Genomic DNA, 26,216 nt, shown 5'->3' on the forward strand with positions numbered 1-26,216 from the left:
CACTTAAAGTAGTAAAGGAGTTTTGCTATTTGGGGAGCAAAATAACTGATGATGGTCGAAGTAGAGAGGATATAAAATGTAGGCTGGCAATGGCAAGGAAAGCGTTTCTGAAGAAGAGAAATTTGTTAACATCCAGTATTGATTTAAGTGTCAGGAAGTCATTTCTGAAAGTATTTGTATGGAGTGTAGCCATATATGGAAGTGAAACATGGACGATAAATAGTTTGGACAAGAAGAGAATAGAAGCTTTCGAAATGTGGTGCTACAGAAGAATGCTGAAGATTAGATGGGTAGATCACATAACTAATGAGGAAGTATTGAATAGGATTGGGGAGAAGAGAAGTTTGTGGCACAACTTGACCAGAAGAAGGGATCGGTTGGTAGGACATGTTCTGAGGCATCAAGGGATCACCAATTTAGTATTGGAGGGCAGCGTGGAGGGTAAAAATCGTAGAGGGAGACCAAGAGATGAATACACTAAGCAGATTCAGAAGGATGTAGGTTGCAGTAGGTACTGGGAGATGAAAAAGCTTGCACAGGATATCGCCCTCGCCCTCGCCCTCGCCACAGGACATCGTCAGCCTGCATCTGCACAGCTAGTCTCTTCGCCTCCGTCAGCCTTGCCATGGTTTCATCACCTGTTTCTCTCTGCTACCGCCTCCAACTGTTTATCGCAGCCACCTCATCATGCCTGATATAGCAGCTTCTATCCCTGTCACATTTGGAGACATTCTCATCGTTCACAACTTCACCACAGCTCTTCACCATAGTCCCAATGCCACTTCAATACTGTTCAATACTCTCCATCATCAAGTACCATCCTAGTACACCTCCCCACCTCCTGCTCCCTCTGTCACCACATGAAGCATGTCCTCTATCCCACCCCCTTACATCTATCCCTCCTTACCCACAATATCCTGTTCCACCACAGCAGTTACACATGTATCTCTCTCTGTTGTCAGCTGCCCCTATCTGTTTCCCTTTAGCCAAGACTCGTAAGCCACTGCCCCCCCCCCCCACTGTGGCATGTGTCACAGACCTCCAAGCAACAGTTGCGACAGATGACGTCACATACATCACCTCCTGAGCCTCACTGCACCGAGAGCAATGCAAACTGTGCTGAAGGATAACTCTACATCTACATCTACATCTACATTGATACTCCGCAAGCCACCCAACGGTGTGTGGCGGAGGGCACTTTACGTGCCACTGTCATTACCTCCCTTTCCTGTTCCAGTCGCGTATGGTTCGCGGGAAGAACGACTGTCTGAAAGCCTCCGTGCGCGCTCTAATCTCTCTAATTTTACGTTCGTGATCTCCTCGGGAGGTATAAGTAGGGGGAAGCAATATATTCGATACCTCATCCAGAAACGCACCCTCTCGAAACCTCGACAGCAAGCTACACCGCGATGCAGAGCGCCTCTCTTGCAGAGTCTGCCACTTGAGTTTATTAAACATCTCCGTAACGCTATCACGGTTACCAAATAACCCTGTGACGAAACGCGCCGCTCTTCTTTGGATCTTCTCTATCTCCTCCGTCAGACCGATCTGGTACGGATCCCACACTGATGAGCAATACTCAAGTATAGGTCGAACGAGTGTTTTGTAAGCCACCTCCTTTGTTGATGGACTGCATTTTCTAAGCACTCTCCCAATGAATCTCAACCTGGTACCCGCCTTACCAACAATTAATTTTATATGATCATTCCACTTCAAATCGTTCCGCACGCATACTCCCAGATATTTTACAGAAGTACCTGCTACCAGTGTTTGTTCCGCTATCATATAATCATACAATAAAGGATCCTTCTTTCTATGTATTCGCAATACATTACATTTGTCTATGTCAAGGGTCAGTTGCCACTCCCTGCACCAAGTGCCTATCCACTGCAGATCTTCCTGCATTTCGCTACAATTTTCTAATGCTGCAACTTCTCTGTATACTACAGCATCATCCTAGGTAACCATCCTGCAACCCCAAATTGCACATCTGTCCTTCCTTCCAACAGTTATTAAGAAACACACAAAACGTCAAAACACTGACATTTCTCACACTTCTACACCTAAAAAACCACAAACTGAACCTGGCGACACTCAGCGTACACATACAACTCCTCCCCCTCCAACTTCTTCCCCTACCATCAACACCTTCATCCTCTCCAATCCTGACCTAGAGTCCTCAAACCCAAATACCTCACCTTCAAAATAAAATAAAAATCTACCAAGCCACCACATCCAACAAATCTTTCCAAGAAAAGACTCTGTCTTACTAAAGTTCCTGAATCTCAACGTCCATACCGACCTTCTCTCCAAAATTCCTCCCAGTACCTTTTGTTCCAAAGCCTCCTTAACATGTCTCACCACAACACCCAGTTCCAAACAACCCTAACCTTGCTGCCACTTCCACCCTCATAGTAGCGATCATAAAGCTCAACCTTGAGATCATCGATTGATGTAGTGGCATCTGAATGGGACAACCACTCGGATTTAAGGATACAGGGTAATTTTCTGGCTCAATAGTATGTAAAAAACAACACTTATTTCTGTCAGGCAATGTTTATAATGTATATGTTTGACAGATTTTTATGTTGATATCAGGTAATGCAGCACACTTTCTAAACAAATTAGAAGTATTTTGAATATTTTTGAACCCTCTCGGGGTTATTAAAAAATTACAAAGAGATTTATGCATTTTTTTCCAAAATGCTTCCTCAAATTGAGGTACCATTTCATCCAGTGTTATACATTTGAAGGAAACCAAATTTTACCAGATATGCATGACATGATGGCTGAGGTACTAGACCTATTTAATTCGACCTATTATGAATATTACAAGGATAAAAAATATCACTTCTTACATTTTAATTTTTATAATTTTTTTCCTAATAAGAATAATAATTTAGTTGATTCTGCTATGAAGCTTAGGTCTACTACATAAGTATGGACTATTGCAAGTTACAGAAAAATATTAGAGAAATGGTTTATAAACTTTAGGAAATATTTGTATGTGAATTCTGAAAATACAAATTTCGGGAAATTGCGAACTAAGATAAGAGTCCAATTAAGCTGTGCCTCAGAACATTCCTGAAGCACAGTCTCCATCCTGCAGCATTTCTTCATCCTCAAGCTTCCTCTTGGCATTCCTTTTAGCACTTCTTGATTCTTTGGTAACTTGAAGAGCGAATCTTTCAGCCTCATGCACCCATTGTCTGACACACGCAAGCAACTGATCTAAATCAAAACTTGCAACCTTCCTATCACTCCATCATTGAAACATATCGTCTGGTAACCAACTTTTAATGTATTTAGTCCAACAAAAAATTCTTGCGTAATCTTTCCCATATGCAATGGTTGAAACTTTCATTTGTATTCTGAGCGCCCTCATGAAGACAATTACTAAGCAAAATAGGATCATTCAGGTCTCTAAAATTTGCTTCGCTCAGGAAGAGAATGCTTATGAAGGTATATTTGACCACTTTCTTGTGCTTTTTGGTAACCACACCAAGAATCCTTTAGGGGAAGTCAATGAACTGGGTGGTCATCTATGGACAACTTATAAAAGTAGGTGGCCCATACAGCTTTTCTCATTGCTCTAACATCATTCAGAGGTGCAGTCCGTCTAATGGCCAGTCCATGATAACTCTGAAGAAGGTCTATTTCACTTTCTGTCAATCTGCCTTGGCTAGACAGAGATTTTCCATCAGATAGGAACTTTCCCTTCATTTCTCTTCGTAGCTTCCTCAATCTAGCATCCATCCTCTTTTCCAAACGTCCACAACACTCCAGTTTTGTTACCAAGGTATCGCCATAAACATTGATCTCAATAATTTTATTGAAAGCTTTAGAGTCCCCATCGCCTAGGTACTTCGTATACCTACCGTTATAAATGGGCAGCGACGTCTGAAACATTTTTAGAGCTCCATCACACTCCGAACCCCCACTGTAACCATCATAATTCTTAGAACACTGATGTTCAATATCTCCTTCAGTGTTACCATGGCAGTATTTAGATAAGCACTCAACATCAACAACTTTTCCATTCGCCAGAGAAGTAGCGCTTACAACACCATTCAAGAAACAAAGTCCTTGATGTTGCCATGTCCCATGAAGTGCAACAGCATTGTCCCTGGCTCCACTAATATTTACAGTTTCTTCTACTGCTCGTTTCATAGATGCTTTAGACACAGCTGTGAAGGCACCTAAAAGTATTTTTATGTACTTGCTGAATCTACTTGGAGGAGGAGAAAGGTCCATCGAACCACAAAACGTTTGAGCAGCCTTTTTCCATTTCCTATTGCACACATTGCATTCACTAACATCAAATTCACATCATATTAATTATGCACAATGTTCGAAGTCATTTTCGAGTTAGATTTATTGCAGCATCTACACAGAGCAACTAATTTTGAGGCTAAACCCTTCCTACTACTTTGTTGTTCAGTTATTTCCAGGCAGCCTACACCTTCACATTGTTTACATTTCGCCACTTCCTTTGTCAAACAAGATAAGTTGCTCACATCATCAACAACAAATCCACTACAAACTGCATCATCATTAAAATTTGAACACCAGGATGCCTGCCATGTGGGAGTTTCTTCCCTGAAGAACTGATACATAGGTTACTTTCAACAGTGTGGCTTGCTTTGTTTGTGAACTGGTTAACACGGAATTTCCTTTTATTGTATTTCTTCATGCATGGCATAGTTCGTATTTATTGCGCACTAAGGGATATGTACTTCCACAAATATATTTAGCACATGGGCAACAAATATTCATTAACACGTGAACAAACTGCTTCAGCAGAACAAAAGTAAATACTTGCAAAGATAATCATTTACAGACACTAGAAACCTGCACTGTCACCAACACACACAATATATCATATGTATAATCGCCGGAAACAGAAAGTTCACACTTGTTTTCGAATTAATACTTGTTTCTGTAACAGAAATAAAGGGGGCGTGGTGACATATGTGACCATAACTTTAAAATTTGGTATATGTAGGTCATTTTTCATTTTAAACCCTATAATCTATATATCAATGTAATCAGGAAAGATTCTAAAATTTAATGAAGTCATTATAAACTTCGTTTTTTTCCACCATTTATAAGAACCCTGTATCATTAAAAATTTGAAAAGCCCCTCAGATCAATAATGACCCTGGCCTCTCGCCTTGTCTGTGTTGTGTCTGTATCTATCGCCATCATAGACCTTCTGCTTAAAGAGGGAGCCCCAAAATGTCACCACCACCACAAGGTTGACCCTTCGAAATGTTATCCTCAGCCCTATGTTGCCAAAAGTCACCTTACTGCAGATTGTAAAAACCCAGCTACCTGTCCACACTGTAAAGCTTCCCATTTTCTTAAACAGTACCCTTAACCTAGTATCTGCTCCTATCTCTGCAATGACTCCCAACCCAAATGGAATACTAAGACACAACCTACCAAACTTGAGCTCAATGTCTGAATTCATCTAATTGATATCCCCACTCACCACAACAATTTCCTCCATCTGACTTCACTGCTGAAGACATTATGAAGTTCATTACAATCATCCTTCAAAACGTACGTCCATTCTGACATCCACACACCCTCCAACAAATCTCCTTTGCTACCTGCTCTATCTTTCATCTCAACGCACAAGCTAGCTACTCCCATAGGTCCACTTTGTCTTCACCCACCTTTACACGCTTGTCTAATCCTCCTCAAACTTCATCCAGACAATCCGGTCTTATCCCTTATAATTCCGTGAAAGCACTGTAAAATCCTGTTCCAGAAAATCTGCTCCATCCCCACCAATACATAACATTTACTGCATACCCTACCCCAACACAATGTCCATATCTTTATCATTAATGAAACGTTCCTCCAACGCTACCGCACCATCTAAACCTCTCCCTTTATCCTCCACCACACAGATAACCTCATTCCCCTGGCTAGAGGTGGAGTTGCAATTGGCCACAGCAAGAACATCCCTGTCTGTTCCAAAAATTCCGGAACATTCGAAATTTCACACCAATGGTGTGTTAGAGCGAAATGCGGTTGGCATCGCTGTACACGCCTGTGTCCAATGTGAAACTAACAGAAGTTTCATTGTTGTATGTCTGTTAGTTATTTTTCAATGCTGTATTGAGTAGCAATTGTGTCGCACAGTTTTAAAATTATGAGATGGCAGAGTTAGAGATGCAATGCGTCTGCATTAAATTTAGTGTGAAATTCAAGAAAACGTTTACAGAGACACATCAAATGATGTAGGAAACCTATGGTCATGAGTGCTTAAGCTATACTCGAAGTTACGAATGGTTCACACGTAACATTGATACCCCACTCACCTCAACAATTTCCTCCATCTGACTCCCACAAGTCACCACGGAAGTTAAATAAGACCCTGGTTCAGAACGCCCTTCGACATCTACCGACGACGTTCATGCCAGGAACATTAACGAAATTATGCATGCCAATAGGAGACTGACTGTCCGAGAGATTGCAGAAGAATGTAAAATTTCAATTGGATCCTGACAAAGCATCTTGGAATGCATCGTGTTGCCGCCAAGTTCGTACCATGGCTCATGAGTCAAGACTTGAAAGACCTTCGCCTCGCTGTCTGTGAAGAGCTTTTGGGTTCCGTAACAGAATCATAACTGGTAATGAGACGTGTTTCTACAGTTATGGTGTTGAGACAAGGGTTCAATCTTCATAGTAGGCAGGGAAAAGTTCCCCAAGACCAAAGAAGCTCATGAGGCGAGGACAAATATCAAAGTCATGCTGATAGTTTTCTTTGACGTTGATGGATTAGTTCATCATGAATTGGTGCCACAGGACAAACTGTTAATAGATGGTACCATCAGGACGAGTTGCGACGCTTGCGAGAGAATGTGAGAAGGAAATGGCCCAAAATGTGGTGAGACAATTCATGGCTCTTACATAACAATAAGGCATTTGCACATTCATCCTTGTTGGTGCGTAACAGCTGCAAAAAAAAAAAAAAAAAAAAAAATCACTGTGCTGCCTCATCCTCCATGCTCTCCAGACCTGGTCCCTGCTGCGGTCTTTTTTTTTTATTTCGAAAGTTGAAAACCCCATTGAAAGGACGAAGATTTGCAACGATCGACGAGACAGAAGAAAATTCGCAGACAGCGTTTTGGGCGATCCAGCGAGAGGCTAACAAGACTGCTTCTGGAAGTGGAAACTGTGTTGGGATCGGTGTATCAGCTGTGGAGGAGAGTATTTCCAAGGAGATTTTCAGAATAAGTAAACGATAAGCATGAAAAAATTTTGTGGACATAGTTCCCGATTTTTTTGAACAGACCTCGTACAATACGTCCACCGAACACCTTATCCATATCCTCTTTTTGCAGTGCTGTGCCACCAGCTACATCTGACCTAATCACTCCATTTCGTATGACTTCCTATTCTACGTAGATCATATCTTTACCACCTACATTATTGCCACTGACCTCAACATCCAGAACTATTGTAAATCTGCTATTTTTGTCTCCTGCTACGTAGAAAAAGTCTATGACCATGTATGGCATTCTGGTCTTCTTTTCAAATTCCAGACATTCACTCTTACAATTAACTATGTCCACCTTATTGCATCCTCCCTATCTAATCGCCCATCCTTTGTCCATATTAACAATATCAGTTCCCATACCTTCCATCCCACTTCAGGAGTGCTCCAAGGCACCATTCTCTCTCCTCTCCTTTATCTCCCGTACACTGCTGATATGCCCAAACGACCCCTACCAGTCCACCTCCTTCAGTATGCTGACGACAGCACTTTCTTTGCCCTCTGCCCTACACTGCAGAAATGTCAAAGAGCTCTCCAAATCCACCTCAATCAGTTTACTTCCTGGTGTAACCACTGGCTCCTCAAGATTAGCCACTCCAAAATTCAGGCAATAATTACAGGATGAACCATCTGCACCTACTGCCTCCATGCGTTCTACCTTAACATTTACAACCATCCTACCCAGTTAACTAAGCCACTAGAATATCTTGTACTACCCCTTAACCGGCACCTAATGTCGAAACCTCATCTATTAAACAACCAACTGAAAGCTCACAATAGACTAAAACCACTAAAACGTCTAACAGGCCAAACTTGAGGATTACATCCCAACACTATTCTCCACACCTACAAACCCTTATCTGACATGTCCTCTGCTATGCAACCATTGCAGCGATCTCCATCCCACCAAAGTTCTATAAGTCCCTACAAAACTTCAAATGCCTTGCACTTCATCTCGCTTTCTGATCTGCTTACCTACTTCCACACGGATCTTCTACCATGTCATCAAATTGCCACCCTTCCTTACCCACATCGAACATCTCCACATCTTCTATACTACCCGGAAACTAGATTCCATTAACTGCATTGTCTCTCCTCTGTTCACGAATCCTAGTATGCTGGTACGCCTTCGTCCATATACCTACACACACACTCCATATCCTATCCCAACATAACTTCAATCAACTCTCTCTGCCAGACAATGAGATCTGCCCTGATACCGATCCCTCCTAGATACTTTGACTCTTCCCTCCTATCTTTTCCACATTAGGACTCCTCTTTCCTTTTCCCTCTCCATCCCTTTTCTTTTATAATTACTACTCTACCCACACAACACACTACTTATCACCCTCAGTCTTTCCCACCGACTGCATTTCCCACAATCCACCTCAAGTCGTACCTGTCGTCTCCATAATTTTCGTATCTGATACATCTCTATCTTTTTATCCACTCCCATCAACCCTATATGGAACACAATGTCTCCTCCAATAATATTTCTCACACAGTGCAGGCCCTTCAGATTTTAAGATTAGACTAAGTGAAAGTGCATTGCTTTAATGTGCTTTTTAATCAGAAGAGTTTCAATTTACTAAAGTGTGTTTTTAACTTGTATAAATTTTCGTTTTTTAACTGTCCGTTTTTTATTTTAACTTGCAATTAAAAAACAGACTCAAACTTTGTTTCTAATTACAAATTTTCTAATTCCCTTGGCTGAAGACCCGAATATTATACCGCTGACAACCTCTCCCCACCTTCCCCACCCATGTGCATCGAAGGGGATGAAATAACAATAAAGGCGTGCTTTGGCTTGTTTAGTTGGGTATGCTCTTACTCATTGATTACATTCGCAAGTGCGTAACAATCGAAATTATTGTATCGATTGAGACGATAGTTACATATGAATCTGTGGTTGCAATTATTATGCGTATCAAGTCTTTGGTTTTGTGTGACTCCGGTAGACAAGATTTTGTTAAAAAGTGAAAAATATATATGATCGTATAAGTTTTCATGAGTGAAAATAATTAAAACATGTTTTTAATGTGTATAATATGATGCGTATCATACAGTGTAGCATGCTTTAGAGGTATGCTTTAGAGGTAAGGAGAAATATATTTTAGCAAAAAAGTTAAGTAGCGATTGCTTCCTTATTACCACCGTACTTTTGCAATTTAAGAATTACCTTCCTACAGTAAGTCAGTGTAACTGCCAGTAAAGACTGGTCCAACCATACAGTATTGTAAACTTGCAGAGATCTGTACTTTGACCGAAATATATGATTAAAATTAACCACCACCACTTAACTCCGGTTGTCCTTTTCTTACGCCAGAGGCCAATGTATTACCACAGATTTTATGTGACATTCACAATCGTTGATTCGTTAACTTTCAATCAAATTGTCACCATCCAGCCTACCAAGACCTTGGTGTACGTTACCGATCATTGTCACAACAACCAAGATTTTGTGGTGCATGGGGGATCCAATATCGTACTGTAGGACATAACTCGTTTCCAAATAAAGAAACAATGCGGGCGTACTGTAGGACATAACTCTTTTCCAAATAAAGAAACAATGCGTACTATATAATTATTTTGTGACATGTGTTATTAGTGTTGATAGAAAAAAAGTTCAGATGAAATTGATTTTTAATACCACCAACAAAGCCAAGTGAAAAGTAAGTGCATGAATTCTAAGATCGTTAAAAGAGGGTGTGCACTAAACCCACTTCTCAACTTCCAAATGCAAACGATTCGGAACTAAACTTCTTGTTTGCAATATTATGAAAAGGGGAATTGCTACTTGACAGATTCCGTAGTCATGAGTGTGACGCTTGAACTATAGAAATGGACTGTATAATAATTTTAAAATGTCCCATATTAAATATTCCTCTTTCAATGTATATCATCTAAAAGGAAATTGATTACATTACTAAGTCTGAATATAATTTTCTTTTTGTAATTGATGGAAACCTATTTTAAAAATCATAGGTCATGGGTGTGACAAAACTCAGAGGTGCAATGTAGCACATTGACCATTACAGGGAAAAATCTGTGAATTTATGATTGTGTAAACAAATTAATAACTGTATAATACTGAAAACTTACTGCATTAGCCATGAAAGTATCAGAAAGAAACTTACATTATTTTCAGAGTAATAACATAATTTTTGCTGTTGTGGGTGTGACATAATTATGTCATGGATGTGACAAATTTCTCTCAATATTTAAGAGAATTAAAGGGTGATAATGTATTTATTACAAGTTTTACAGTACAAAAAAATCACATTGCTTAATGAAACTGGTGTTGGTGTTAAATTAATAAAAAAGATGCAGTTCTTTAAAGAGACTAACAGGCAGCTCATCTTCAGCCGACACTCTCTCTTAGCTGAACATAATACACAATATGGAGAGTGAAGCATTGTCATGCTCAAATAAATTAAGAAATGAATACCCAACTAGCTAACTAAAGAAATATACACAGAAATACAGTCTTAAATAGTTTCACGAAAGTAATAAAAAACTTTATTTCCTTTCATTTGAATCACAGGAGAATTCAAAATTTAACAACATTCTTTTGTAAAGAAACAGTTGAAATGTTGTTTTCATTAGCAGAAAAGAGTTTGTTTTCGTTCTCACATGGTTTTAAAAACATAACCTTGATTGCATTGGCCACCCACGCTGGTTGGCAAACAGCAACGAAATGCTGTCCATTTCCCCTCTTGATGATTAAAAAGGTTCCAGCTTTAATTTCCTTAGTTTCATTTATGGTTGCCAGTACTTCATTTTCTGATGTTGCTTGGTTATCTTGAACATTAGACTCTTCGGAATCTGAATAAACACAACATTTTTCTTGGATTTAGAGATATCCTGAAAGATTTCATATCTTGTCATTTCACTGCCAGATGTTTCCACAGCTAAAATATGGTGACTGTGATAGTTTCTATAATAATGGTTAGAATGCTCTTTAGGAATAGGAATGACATCTTCTCAAAGCCTTGACTGCCATTCCTTTATCTTGTCTACAGCACTGCTTGAAACGAAGAGAATGTGAACTTCATTCAATTTACCACTCGCATAATCTGAAAATAACTTTGCATTATTCACCACCACTGTCCGACTTCTGATTCTTCTCCAAACAGTTCTCTTCACTGTTCCTCCTATCCCATCAACAGCCCATTTGCCGTGTGAAGCAGCAAAGAAGTTCCACTCAATTTCAACTCCCAAACAGGATTTAGTGCAGCAGAGGTAGAACAATATAAATTTATTTTTAAACTGTGCAGTGCAGTTGTCAGGAAAAATATGAACTTCTTGTAAATTTCGATTCTGCTGTTTTAGATGTGCACCAAATTGCAAATTTGTCATGTGAAAGATAACCACTTGCAATTGCATAAGAAGAACAGTCTTTAGACTATCCCATACATAGCACATAAATAATGTTATTTGTGTATAGCTCCAATGTGCAGCCTAAATTTCATCTTGTGACATTAAAGAAAAGTTCTTGGCGAAGTCAACTTGCATGGCAAAAATAGTTCTTTGTAAGCTCTTCCTTACAAGATTCAAAATATTTGGCTTGTTTTTCTCGTATCCAGAAATGCCTTTTAAATGTTGACATCTGGTCCTCTTAACTCTTCAGTGGCTGCTTTCAGTGTTGATGTATTTTCCACCAACTTTGGCACTCCATCATAGTCCTTCCACTGCTTCCAGGACAGAATTTTATCTTTATTTTCATCAGTCAACCACAATGAGAGGTCACATTTGCACTTACTGCATTTTTGTGTCATGCAATCCTCATTTTCTACATCACAAGTAACTTTCTGAAGCAACTGGAACCACATGTGAACTGCTTTCAGGTAGACATTTAAAATTTGCATGGTATTTGCATACACACACATTATGAGGTGTTTCTGAAACTGGTGGTACATGACTTGGCCTTAGTTCATAAAATGTTGACTTTCCTAATGGATATAAGGGTTTGAATTCTTAAATTCCTCATAGGCCTCACCAACAGTCATAATCATATACCACTTCTGAACATGTTCTCGTTTTCTACTTCTACAGTCTTTAACAGATTTTACATCATGAATACCAGGAGTAGCTCGACTATCATCATCTTGACTCAAATACTCAACTACTTTATTTCTTGTTTCAGTTGACAAACTTCTTGAACCTTTTGGGGATATCTTAACATTTCTTTTAATGTCAGCAAGATCCAGTTCCTTAACCAGTTTCCTGACAACAGCAGTCCATTTCCTTGGACTGTTTGGAAGTGATTTTTTTGCCTTATGTACAGCTTTGCCTAATGTCGGGGAACATTTGTAAGATCCTAGTTCACTGGTATGGTTTGTTTCTGCCATATTTTTATGTTGCCTTTCTCTACACAACCTGTGTCTAGTTTTATCATTCTCTCTCTTAGTAGACTGTGTTAGTTCATCAGCAGTTCCTCTCTGTTCTTCATTCTTCTCATTTTGTCCTATGTGCCCTGTCAGTGACCCAACAACACATAAAACCCCACCGAACATCATAACACGTGAACAATAGACCCAAAAAAAAATATTACTTACCACAAAAAAGTTCTGCACTACACACTAGGTCACTCACTCCAATCACACACACACACACACACACACACACACACACACACAAACCAACCCTCATAATCTGCTTGCATACGCTGCATTTCACTATCTCCGCCACGGGCCCAAAAAGTTGCGGGAACTTAATGACGGACAACATGTCGTGCCCCATTTCAGCCCACAGATGTGCACTATTAAACTTAGAAGTCATATCCATACCTAACAAAAGAAACCACAAATTGGCTTAAACGACTTACCACGCGACAAACAACAAGCCAATAACATCAAACGACACCGCAATGACATAAACACAACAGAAACTTAATTCTTAACTCACTGAAACTAATTTCCATTCTTCTGTAACAGTCACGACTGACAAATGCACACTTCAAGCACCAGCACCCAAATGAACCCAATACACCACATAACACGCAGACCATACACACACCACCAGAGGACATCACCAACCGCAACAAGATGACATCTGCAAACACAACACACTCAAACTAAACTCCGCACTGCCATGATACCACACAACACAACACCCTTACGTCATGGTTCAAAGCTGACGGGTGGGGTCAGATGCCTCTGTTGACCCCAGTATTTTTGTAGTATGCAAGTAATGATGGGTACTGACTTGTTCTTGCCTTTCCCTCTTCCTCTTACATGAGATTTTAAATCTCTTTATCATAACTTACTTGTTTTTTAATGCTTCCGGATAACTGTTCAGGAAAGCAGCTTTCAAATATTGACAGAAGTTGACTATGGAATAAACTGAATTGACATTAGCATCTCTTTCTATACATAGCTCACCCCCTATCACTTTTTTCAACATACTCCTGTTCCCAGTAAAAAGCCTTATTGCTTTGTATGAATCAGCCTCATGATCAGAGACTCAATTAATAATCGAGTACACACTAATTGTTCCAGCCTAAGCTCTACATTATAAATGTTACCAATCAGTGTCTTACTGTCTCTCTGCGCACAAGTTGGCAAACTGTTTGCTGAAATTATGTTGGAACACCCAAATAATGATTCCAGTCCCTTTTTCCATTTGTATCTTTTCCCGAGGGCATGCAACTTTACTGTATGATAAAATGATGATGGCGTCCTCTTGGATAAAATATTCCGGAGGTAAAATAGTCCCCCATTAGGATCTCCGGGCGGGGACTACTCAAGAGGACGTCGTTATCAGGAGAAAGAAAACTGGCGTTCTACGGATTGGAGCGTGGAATGTCAGATCCCTTACTTGGGCAGGTAGGTTAGAAAATGTAAAAAGGGAAATGGATAGGTTAAAGTTAGATATAGTGGGAATTAGTGAAGTTCGGTGGCAGGACGAACAAGACTTCTGGTCAGGTGAATACAGGGTTATAAATACAAAATCAAATAGGGGTAATGCAGGAGTAGGTTTAATAATGAATAAAAAAAATAGGTGTACGGGTAAGCTACTACAAACAGCATAGTGAACGCATTATTGTGGCCAAGATAGACACGAAGCCCACGCCTACTACAGTAGTACAAGTTTATATGCCAACTAGCTCTGCAGATGACGAAAAAATTGATGAAATGTATGATGAGATAAAAGAAATTATTCAGGTAGTGAAGGGAGACGAAAATTTAATAGTCATGGGTGACTGGAATTCGTCAGTAGGAAAAGGAAGAGAAGGAAACATAGTAGGTGAATATGGATTGGGGCTAAGAAATGAAAGAGGAAGCCGCCTGATAGAATTTTGCATAGAGCATAACTTAATCATAGCTAATACTTGGTTTAAGAATCATGATAGAAGGTTGTATACATGGAAGAATCCTGGAGATACTAAAAGGTATCAAATAGATTATATAATGGTAAGACAGAGATTTAGGAACCAGGTTTTAAATTGTAAGACATTTCCAGGGGCAGATGTGGACTCTGACCACAATCTATTAGTTATGAACTGTAGATTAAAACTGAAGAAACTGCAAAAAGGTGGGAATTTAAGGAGATGGGACCTGGATAAACTGAAACAACCAGAGATTGTACAGTGTTTCAGGGAGAGCATAAGGGAACAATTGACAGGAATGGGGGAAAGAAATACAGTAGAAGAAGAATGGGTAGCTTTGAGGGATGAAGTAGTGAAGGCAGCAGAGGATCAAATAGGTAAAAAGACGAGGGCTAGTAGAAACCCTTGGGTAACAGTAGAAATATTGAATTTAATTGATGAAAGGAGAAAATATAAAAATGCAGTAAATGGAGCAGGCAAAAAGGAATACAAACGTCTCAAAAATGAGATCGACAGGAAGTGCAAAATGGCTAAGCAGGGATGGCTAGAGGATAAATGTAAGGATGTAGAGGCATATATCACTAGGGGTAAGATAGATACTGCCTACAGAAAAATTAAAGAGACCTTTGGAGAAAAGAGAACCACTTGTATGAATATCAAGAGCTCAGATGGAAACCCAGTTCTAAGCAAAGAAGGGAAAGCAGAAAGGTGGAAGGAGTATATAGAGGGCCTATGCAAGGGTGATGTACTTGAGGACAATATTATGGAAATGGAAGAGGATGTAGATGAAGATGAAATGGGAGATATGATACTGCGTGAAGAGTTTGACAGAGCACTGAAAGGCCTGAGTCGAAACAAGGCCCCTGGATTAGACAACATTCCATTAGAACTAATGACAAACTTGGGAGAGCCAGTCCTGACAAAACTGTACCATCTGGTGAGCAAGATGTATGAGACAGGCAAAATACCCTCAGACTTCAAGAAGAATATAATAATCCCAATCCCAAAGAAAGCAGGTGTTGACAGATGTGAAAATTACTGAACTATCAGATTAATAAGTCACAGCTGCGAAATACTAACACGAATTCTTGACAGACGAATGGAAAAACTGATAGAAGCCGACCTCAGGGAAGATCAGTTTGGATTCCGTAGAAATGTTGGAACACGTGAGGCAATACTGACCCTACGACTTAGCTTAGAAGAAAGATTAAGGAAAGGCAAACCTACTTTTCTAGCATTTGTAGACTTAGAGAAAGCTTTTGACAATGTTGATTGGAATACTCTCTTTCAAATTCTGAAGGTGGCAGGGGTAAAATACAGGGAGCGAAAGGCTATTTACAATTTGTACAGAAAGCAGATGGCAGTTATAAGAGTCGAGGGGTATGAAAGGGAAGCAGTGGTTGAGAAGGGAGTGAGACAGGATTGTAGCCTATCCCCAATGTTATTCAATCTGTATATTGAGCAAGCAATAAAGGAAACAAAAGAAAAGTTTGGAGTAGGTATTAAAATCCATGGAGAAGAAATAAAAACGTTGAGGTTCGCCGATGACATTGTAATTCTGTCAGAGACAGCAAAGGACTTGGAAGAGCAGTTGAATGGAATGGACAGTGTCTTGAAAGGAGGGTATAAGATGAACATCAACAAAAGCAAAACTAGGATAATGGAATGTAGTCGAATTAAGTCGGGTGATGCTGAGGGAATTAGATTAGGAAATGAGCCACTTAAAGTAGTAAAGGAGTTTTGCTATTTGGGGAGCAAAATAACTGATGATGGTCGAAGTAGAGAGGAAATAAAATGTAGACTGGCAATGGCAAGGAAAGCGTTTCTGAAGAAGAGAAATTTGTTAACATCGAGTATTGATTTAAGTGTCAGGAAGTCGTTTCTCAAAGTATTTGTAATGAGTGTAGCTATGTATGGAGGTGAAACGTGGACGATAAATAGCTTAAACAAGAAGGGAATAGAAGCTTTCGAAATGTGGTGCTACAGAAGAATGCTGAAGATTAGATGGGTTGATCACATAACTAATGAGGAGGTATTGAATAGAATTGGGGAGAGGAGGAGCTTGTGGCACAACTTGACTAGAAGAAGGAATCGGTTGGCAGGACATGTTCTGAGACATCGAGGGATCACCAATTTAGTATTGGAGGGCAGCGTGGAGGGTAAAAATCGTAAACCGAGACCAAGAGATGAATACACTAAGCAGATTCAGAAGGATGTAGGTTGCAGTAGGTACTGGGAGATGAAGAAGCTTGCACAGGATAGAGTAGCATGGAGAGCTGCATCAAACCAGTCTCAGGACTGAAGACCACAACAACAACAACATCTTTTAAGAAGTCTACATTGAAATCTTAGACTACTAACTGTTTCTTCTTGTCTGACATGTAGCTCGATAATGCATTTGTATTTCTCATAAATAGCTGAAAGCTTCGCAAAGGTCATTTTACAATTACCAGAAAAGTATTCTGCAATAGCAATTCACAAGCACATACTTCTACATTCTGATCTTCCCAAGAACTATTTGTTTCAACATATTTCTGACTTTATGTCCAATTTTTACACATGTTTGCAAGTCGTCCTTTTTCCATGTCAACTGTAGACAAAAATGATGCAAGTCTAAAATCCCTGGTATTCAACTTCTTCATCCATACTTTAATGTGATGTTCAGAGAAGCACAGACCATGTATCACCTCAGATTTTCCCCATCTGCTAGGCGTATAAGAAGCCCATCTACCTTATTGTTCAACTCTCTAAAGTTCTGATGAAACAAAATGATTTTATTTTTCTGGAAGCTGCTACAGATACTATATTCATATTTTGCTCTGATTTCTTTCAACATCTATGCTCCATAAGCTACCATATGGTGTGTGGTGGAGGGTACTTCATGTACCATTGCCCTTCCCTTTTTCGTGTTCTAGTCGCATATGGCTCGCAGGAATGGTGATTGCCAGTAAGCCTTCATGTGGTCTTGAATCTCTCTAAGTTTCTATTGATTGTCTTTTTGTGTGATATATGTAGGAGAACGCAAAATATTAGTTGCGTCTTCTAGGAGCACATGCTCTCGGAATAATAAATGACCAAGTGGGACACACAATGCCTCTCTTGCAGTATCTGCCACTGGAGTTGGCTGAGCATCTCCATGATGCTTTTGCACATAATAAGTGAAGTGGTAATGAAATGTGCTTGTCTTCCCTAATTCCTGTAGCAGCCTGTCTTTTACGGATCCCATACTGAAAAGCAGTATTCAAGAATTGATGAAATGAGAGTTTTGTAAGTTACTTCCTTTGTTGAGGGGCAACATTTCCAAAGGATTCTTCCAATTTCAGTCTGGCATCTGCCTTACTCGCATTTTGTTTAATATTGTTGTTTCACTTCAAATTGCTCCATACACATACTCCCAGGCATTTTGCTCCAAATGCTTACTCCTAATAGTTTATGGAGTAACTGCTTCCATTGATTGTTCTTCAATTTTGTACTCATACAGTTAAGGGTCTGTCTGTGGATTCGCTATACTATCCGACTCTAACCTAAAAAGAAGTGCTCCTTCGACTCTAGTAATCACAGGAATTTTCTCTTGTGTGCCTGTGGCTCCCCTTACATTTTCTGCAAGATTTTCAGCTAATTTGCCCTTCCCCTTCCTATTCAGGTGCAGGCCATGATTTGTGTATTCCAATTGTAGCAATAGGCTTGCTAAGATATGAGTTTTATATGATTAAAGTGATACATAAATTGTGCAGCCATGTATTCAAATTGATAAAGAAAATATTATGCAAAAGATGCTGTAAAATGTTGCTGAAACTGCAAAATGGTATTGACCTTGACTTTAGTACTTCAGTTGAAGACATTAATTTTTTGGAGATTAGTCAACAGAGTGACACCAGTGACATCGTGGAAATACAAAACTCAAGAAATGACAAATCAGTGATACCACTAAAAACCCAAAAATGTTTACAAAGCAATAAATGACAAAATAACATATCTCCATGGAGTAGTGATTTTTGGATTTGGATGTTCTTGTTAGTAACATGAAAACACCAGATAATAGTTTAAATATAGAGGTTTTTGCCAGGGATGTAATTGTAACTAATATGCAGTTTGGTGAGAGGTGGCATAGTCACTTTAAGATAGTAGTGACCCACAGTGTAACAGTACGTCTATTTAACGAGGCATGGATTCTATATCAGAACAAGAGATTAGATGCCAAAGGGGGAATATTCATTGCAGTCAATAAGAATATAGTATCTATCGAGGTCAAAAATGAGTCTGTGTAACATGTCTCTCGGAACACAAGTTAATTGTTGGATATCTTTACTGGCCACCTGATTCTGCTGTAAAGTTCTACAGTCATTCAAAGAAAACCTCTGTGAAGTAGCACAGCAATATCCACATCATGCTGTAAAAGGTGGAGGTGACTTTAACCTACTGCGTGTAGTCTGGTACATCTATGAATTTGTTGGAAGTGGTACGTACAGGCAGTCTTCTGAAGTACTTTTGAACACGTTTTCCAAAAACTGTCTTGAGCTGCTACTTTGGCAACCCATGTGCAGTGGAAATATTTTAGACTAGTAGCTACAAATAGGCCTCACCTTATTGACGGAGTCATTTTAGAGATAGGAATTAGTGATCATATCATCATAGTGACAATGATTACTAAAGTTAATAAATCTATCAAGAATGCTAGGAGACCGTTTATGCTAGAAAGAGCAGATATACAGTTCATAACATCCCACTTAGATAATGAGTTGACATCTTTTAGGCTCAGTGTAGTGAACGAAGAGAGATTATGGGCAAATTTTAAATGGATTGTAAATACGCTCAGGAGAAGTATGCGCTGAGTATAAATGAATTAATGACAGAAAAGGTCCCCCTCCCTGTGGTTTAATAATACAATTCAGAAAATGCTGAGGAAGCAGAGACTGTTCCAATCTTGGTTAAAAAAAATTGCACAAATGGTAACAGGCTCAAGTTAGTGGAAATTAGCATGTCTGTAAAAAGATTGATGTTCAGTGCATACAACAACTGTTATGCTTTCGTGAAAGATCTTGCCAAGAACCCAAGGAGATTCTAGTCCCGCGTAAAATCACTAAGTTGGCTGAAAGCTTTTATCCAGTCGTTCATTGATTGGTTTGGGGTGGCAACAAAGACAGCAAAAGGAAAGCCGAAGTTTTAAATTATGCTTGTAAGAAATAATTCACACAGGAGAGTCGTACAAACATACCATTCTTTGAACGTCACACAGACTCCTGTATGGAGGGCTTAGGGGTAGGCGTTCCAGGTGTCAAGAAGCATCTGAAAGAGGTGAAAACAAATAATTCATCAGATCTATATGGAATCTTAATTTAGTTTTTCCTTTCTGTTGTCATATCCTGCAAATCGCGGATGAAGGCAGCAAGCAGATTCCATATTCCTAGATTTCCAGAAAGCACCTGATGTGATGCCCCTCAGCAAACTGTTAGCAAAGGTACAAGCATAAGGAATAGGTTCCCAGGTACGTGAGTAGTTTGAAGACTTCTTAAGTAATAGAGCCCACTACATTGCCCTTGATGGTGAGTATTCATCAGAGAAAGAGTATCATTAGAAATGCCTCATGGAAGAGTGATGGACTGCGTTTATTCTATGTATACGTAATTGATCGGATAGACAGAGTGACCAGCAGCCTGCGGCTGTTTGCTGATGACTCTGTGGTATCATCATTCACTGGCTGTATGAGGAGACAAGCTGACTTAGATAAAATATGTAATTGGTGTGGTGAATGGCAGCTTGCTCTAAATGTAGAAAAAATGTGAGTTAATGCAAATGAGTATGAAAAACAATTGCGTAGCGTTTGACTACAGCGGTAGTAGTGTCCTGTTTGGCATAGTCATGTTGATTAAATATCTTTGTGTGACATTGGAAAGCAATACGAAATGGAATGTGCAAGTAAGGACGATGATAGGGAAGCCTAATAGTCGACTTCGATTTATAGAAAGAGTTTTAGATTTTAGGAAAATGTGGTTAATCTGTAAAGGCAAGAGCATATAGAACACTAATGTGACCATTTCTTGAGTACTGCTTGAGTGTCCAGGATCCTGAGCAGGTTGGATTAAAGAAAGACATCAAAAAAATAGAGGTGGGCTGCTTGTAGGTTCGATCAGCACACAAGTATTATGGAGACACATTGTGAACTTAAATGGGAGTCCCTGGAGGGAAGAAAATGTTCTTTTTGTGGAACATTATTGAGAAAATTTAGACAACAGGCATTGAGGTTGGCAGCAGAACAGTTCTGCTGCTTCTAACATATTTTTTGCAGAAAGACCAAGAATTTAAGTCAAATTAGGGCTCGTATATAGGTATATAGACAATAGTTCTTCCCTCATTCTGTTTTGTGAAGGAAAAAGGAAATGACTGCTAGTGATACAAGGTGCCTACTGCCAAGCACTATACCGTGGGTGGCAGATGGTGTATATAGGTGCATAAGGGTTATCCGGAAATTACGGTTGCGAGGCATGTAGCCTTAGCCTGGAATGTCTGTGGGGGAAGTTGGTACCACTGCTGTGTAGTGGGAATCCAGTGGAAGGAAAGAGCATTCCCAACGATCAGTAGTTTGTTGGTTAGTGTTTGGTGACTGTTAGAAATGAGCGTTCTCATTCTGGCTCCTGCCAAGTGTGAAACGCACACTGTAATTTGCTACCTAAATGCTAAGGGCATGAACGTTGCTGCGATTCATCGTAAAATTGTTTCAGTTTATGGAGAGGATGTATGTGACAAAATTGGTACGGAATTTCAATTCTGAAAGGACTGAGGTTCACGATGAAAGCAGAAGTGGAAGGTCATCTGTTGTGACTGATCATGTGGTGAAGAAAATTGAACATCTTCTCTCTGATGATCGCCATTCAACAATTGACAACCTGCTTGCAGTTTGTCCAAGCATTTCACGAACTATTGTTCATGAAATTGTAACTAATCAACTAAATTATCAGAAGTTGTGTGCATGATGGGTGCTCAAGATGCTTACCAAAGTACACAAAATGAACAGAATCAGTGCTAGTGCTGCATTTCTTGATTGTTTTGAGACTGAACGCGATTCTCGGAATATCATGGTGCCAGTATTTTGGGACAGAAAAGAGGTTGCGATCTTTGATTTTTTGGGAAGAGGTGAAACGGTAAATGCTGCAAGATATTGTGAGACCATGAAGATACAGAGCTATACAAAACAAACTACGTGGTATGCTGATAATGGGAGTCTGTCTCCTTCATGACAACACGGTTCCGCACACCACTCATGTAACACAGGAGTTGTAGACTTCTTTTGGTTACGATGTTTTAAGCCACCCCTCTCACAACCCCAATCTTGCACCTAGTGACTATCACCTGTTCATCACCTGTTCACTAAATAGAAGGAACATCTTCATGAAAATACTTTTCTGACAGTGATGAGATGAAAATCTAAGTGAAGAACTGGCTGAAAAAGGCTGTGGGAGATGTCTATGACACAGGAATCATAAAACTCATCCCATGGATGACAAAATGTTTTGAGGTAAATGATGATTATGTGGAAAAACAATTCAAGACTTATACTACAATGCATGTAAATTTTACTAAAATAAATTCATTTTTTCTATTTCAAAAAAATTCTCGTAACCATACTTCCCAGATTAGCCTTGTGGAAACAATGTATGATCGCAAGTAGAAGTACTTGTGATCATGGACTATTTGGTTTTTACATAATACACAATGTGTTAAAAAAAGAAAAACAAATCAGTTCACATTTGTTGGGTTCACCAGATCACAAAATATCTCCCTCTCTCTCCTGTCCCTGTCACCTCCCACTTCCTCCTCCTCTCTGTACGTCTTTTGTGAAACACAATCTGTGCCACTGCCCCCCTAGTAACTAAATGACATGCTGTAAAGAACATGAATGACATACAAATAAAAACATCACAAACACCAATTATGTAAAATATGTCGTGAAACTTCAGAAAATACACTGATGGCTTGCATTGTTTGCTAGACACTATTTTTGCATAGAATTAATATGTAGTCATTATTGGTAGAACTGTTGGCAGAGGCATGAAGAGCAAGGTATTTTTGTTCACTAGAGACAGGAAAGACTAAGCTTTTGTATTAGTCCAGGTGGTATGAACTTTGATGAGTCTAGATTAGAGCCAGTGGGAAGTCCTGTTGAGGAAAATCTATGAACTGGTGCAGCGGGTCAGTATGACACATTTTTGTATCACTGTGTGCTGAAAGCATATATAAGGGTTCCCTTACTTTTATATTACTTTTTGCAATGAAGATAATGCTGACAGACTTACGCGTAGTGTAGCACAATGTGTGTTAGCTTGAAAAATGTCAGCTTGATTGTGAATTGCTGAAGCCAACAGATGCCACCCAGATTTGGAATGTTTTGATGATTTCCGTAAAATCTCTTAATGAATGCTGGGATTGTTCCTTTGAAATCACGAAGTTAAACCATGTACTTCATTTACCTTTGTTTATTTCATGAATATGAAAAATTCATTGCTTTGCTTCTGTTGATTGCATAACTTTGTGTACTTCTGCCAATAATTCTATCATTATGATATGGAAGGAATTTGTTAGTCAGTGTGTATTTGTTTTGAGGCTCTTATTTATAGGTATGATAAAGCAGAGCCTACGTTGTTAAGACAAATTAGGCAAAGTCTGTCCGAAGGAACATTGCACTGTTCTTAACAGCACAAGCACTGCAGTGTTGTATTTATCTGCCGATACCAGGCAGCGACCTACAATTAAAATGTCGTCCGCAGTACAGGAATTACATAATGCATGGATGAGTACTGGTTGTGATGCAGGAACAATGGCATATGGAAGTTTGGGTCTGTCCGTGAGTGTTGTGCAAGGATAGCCAAAGCGGTTAAGGTGACTGTTCATGTAAAGCAGGAAATCTGGATTTGAGTCATCGTCTGGCACAAATTTTCATTGTTGTCATTACCTTATGCAGCTGATGGGTGTTTGCATTCGCAACTGTGAAGTATGTTTCATGTACTTATTTATAGCTTGTGATTTTTTTATTGTTATTCTGTTTAATTGCAGCTGTGGGTTATTACAAACAATGTCAGACGATGAGGTAGAGAAATTTGAGATAACTGATTATGACTTGGAGCATGAGTTCAATATTAATAGACCTACCAGGAGGCTAACAAAGCATCAGCAGATATATGGTAAGTAGCTCATGGCATAAGAGTAATAACTTTCCTATGAACATGATACTAAACTACATCAAGGAAACAGGTGTCATGAACCAACAGTTGTATGCCAATTTCATAAATGCATGATCTGAATCCTAAACATGCCATGATGGTACCTGAAAAAAGTGTACTGCCAATTCCTTCATGATCACCGGGATCACTATAACATAACACTAATCTTTGTATATCACTACTTTATTTCATTGTGTATGGCTTCTAAAACTTCACCCACTATAACAAAGTATACACTTCATTATTATGGGACAGTTGCTGAGGTATGAATAAAATTAATTATTTAACATTCATTTGCAGTAATAGACTATATGTGCAATTTGAACATGCCTTGTGGGGTGATCCAAGATTTCCACCCTCAGCTGCCCCTTACTTTTGCTTTGTACGTGTGCATCCATGTAAATGACTTTAATATTGGAGTAACTGAATGTGGAAAATATGAGAGAAGTAACATAACAAAATTGCCAGACTTGTTACATTTAGAAGTTTCTTATTTGCTTCCAGTTTTATATTTGCAGTTGTATTTGTACTAATAAATAAGTAAATATTTTGTCACATGTTTAGAACATATCATTTTTGTCTTTTAAGTTACATTGTTCTATGGCACAACTTGACTAGAAGAAGGGATCGGTTGGTAGGACACGTTCTGAGGCATCAAGGGATCACCAATTTAGTAATGGAGGGCAGCGTGGAGGGTAAAAATCGTAGAGGGAGACCAAGAGATGAATACACTAAGCAGATTCAGAAGGATGTAGGCTGCAGTAGGTACTGGGAGATGAAGAAGCTTGCACAGGATAGAGTAGCATGGAGAGCTGCATCAAACCAGTCTCAGTGTCTGCCAACAGCAAAATGTATCAAAGGCTTTAGGAAGACTATGCAATGTTCCGTAACAACACATTGCCTCCGATGAACGTGGCGTCATAACTGTTTACATTAGATTCGTTTTAGCAGTTACGAGCAGGATCGTGTGCATCCGCAGTTGAGTAGTACCTTTTCCCGCTTCTGGCTACAGAAATGTCGCTGTTGGCTGTGTAATAAGCAGTCGCAGCAAGCAGGTAGATGCTACCGGGAAAAATTTTACTGGAGCACCCAAGCTGCTAGATTCTTGCATGCGCAGCAGGCCCAGTTCTAGGAGGAGGGTGGGGGGGCAAATTCATACTATTGAGGGAAAAAACCTTGTTTCACAAAGCGACTAGCATCCAGCGCACGTTAGTCCATCGATTATTCATATGACTTTGAAATGCATCCCCGTCAGTTTTTGAACATTTTTGAACACATTCTAAGTTAATTTCTGAATCAATTGTAAGTTGATTTGTGAATGTGTGCATAGTGTACATGATGTCTCTGTCAGGGTAATCCTTGTCCCATGTAGAAACCAAGTTTCCTACAGACAAAAGGGGCTATACGAGCTGAGCAGAGTAAGGCCGAACGGATGAATGGCAACCGCTGTCTGATTGTGCGGTTGATTGGGTTTGCGAATGATGAGCATTGTTATAATTACTAGCTAAATCCATAGATTCAGACTACAGGAGTGGAAATAAACGAATAACAGGTAATAAAGATTACTTATTACCTTCTCGGTGTATCCAAGAAAATGAAAGTTTGACAGAAAATTTTTGGGCAGATCGCTATACTAGTAAGGGCCAGCTGTACAATCCCCGGCTAGCAGCCGCTTTAAATTCTATTCTGGAAGAAGCTCGGAATACGCGTTGTACAAACATGTAGCAACGCCTTACCGGAGAATAATCGCGGGATAACTAAACCGGTGATTCTGACAGAATTAGTGGAGTTAACCTGCGAATAAGCTTTGACATTGGCAGGAACAGTTACAGAACTAGTGCTAACAAGACAGCTTGTTAGAACGAGGAAGGAGAAGAAACGGGGACATGATATAAATTATGGAACAATATGACGATTCCAAGTTCGTATAAAAATTTCGTACTACTACTTTTCGATCTCATACTTGAGAAACTGCAGCGTATGAATGAAGTGTGAAACTACTTCCTAATGTAAGGCTTTTTGCTTGTAGTAGGCCTGATAGGCATTTGATATTGGTACTTTGTGAATTATATTCTGTCGTTACAAAAAAGACCGTTTGTGCCAAAACAGTCTCGTTTATTTGGCGTGTATTACAATTGTTGCAGTATTAGAAAGGCCTGTTTCGTTTTATCTAGCAGAGAGTGACAAAATAGACGTAATCAGATCAGGAAACCACACCAGTCTTGGGTCCTATTTGCATTAACAGCTTTTTCAGTATTAGACAATGACATTTTGACTTTTCATGTAGCAAAATATTTCACGAACTTTGATGAGGTAATAGATTCTTTCGCAGATAGGAAAGTACGCCATGTAAAGCTGTAGCAAGATTAAAGAGAAAAAA

At 39.4% G+C, this 26,216-nt stretch overlaps 1 protein-coding gene across 1 annotated transcript in view; it reads left to right on the top strand.

Moving 5' to 3' along the window:
* Positions 1–9,228: 9,228 nt before the first annotated feature.
* The window catches only part of LOC124789334 (tuftelin-interacting protein 11), a 150,423-nt gene continuing 133,435 nt past the window's right edge, over positions 9,229–26,216 (top strand). Inside the window, exons 1-2 of the mRNA XM_047256653.1 lie at positions 9,229–9,387; positions 23,670–23,797. Of these exons, the coding sequence (XP_047112609.1) occupies positions 23,689–23,797 (109 nt within the window). The 5' untranslated portion in view covers positions 9,229–9,387; positions 23,670–23,688. The remainder of the gene's footprint in view (positions 9,388–23,669; positions 23,798–26,216) is intronic.

The sequence above is a fragment of the Schistocerca piceifrons genome, chromosome 3 (assembly GCF_021461385.2).
Source record: "Schistocerca piceifrons isolate TAMUIC-IGC-003096 chromosome 3, iqSchPice1.1, whole genome shotgun sequence".
NCBI classification, from domain to species: domain Eukaryota; kingdom Metazoa; phylum Arthropoda; class Insecta; order Orthoptera; family Acrididae; genus Schistocerca; species Schistocerca piceifrons.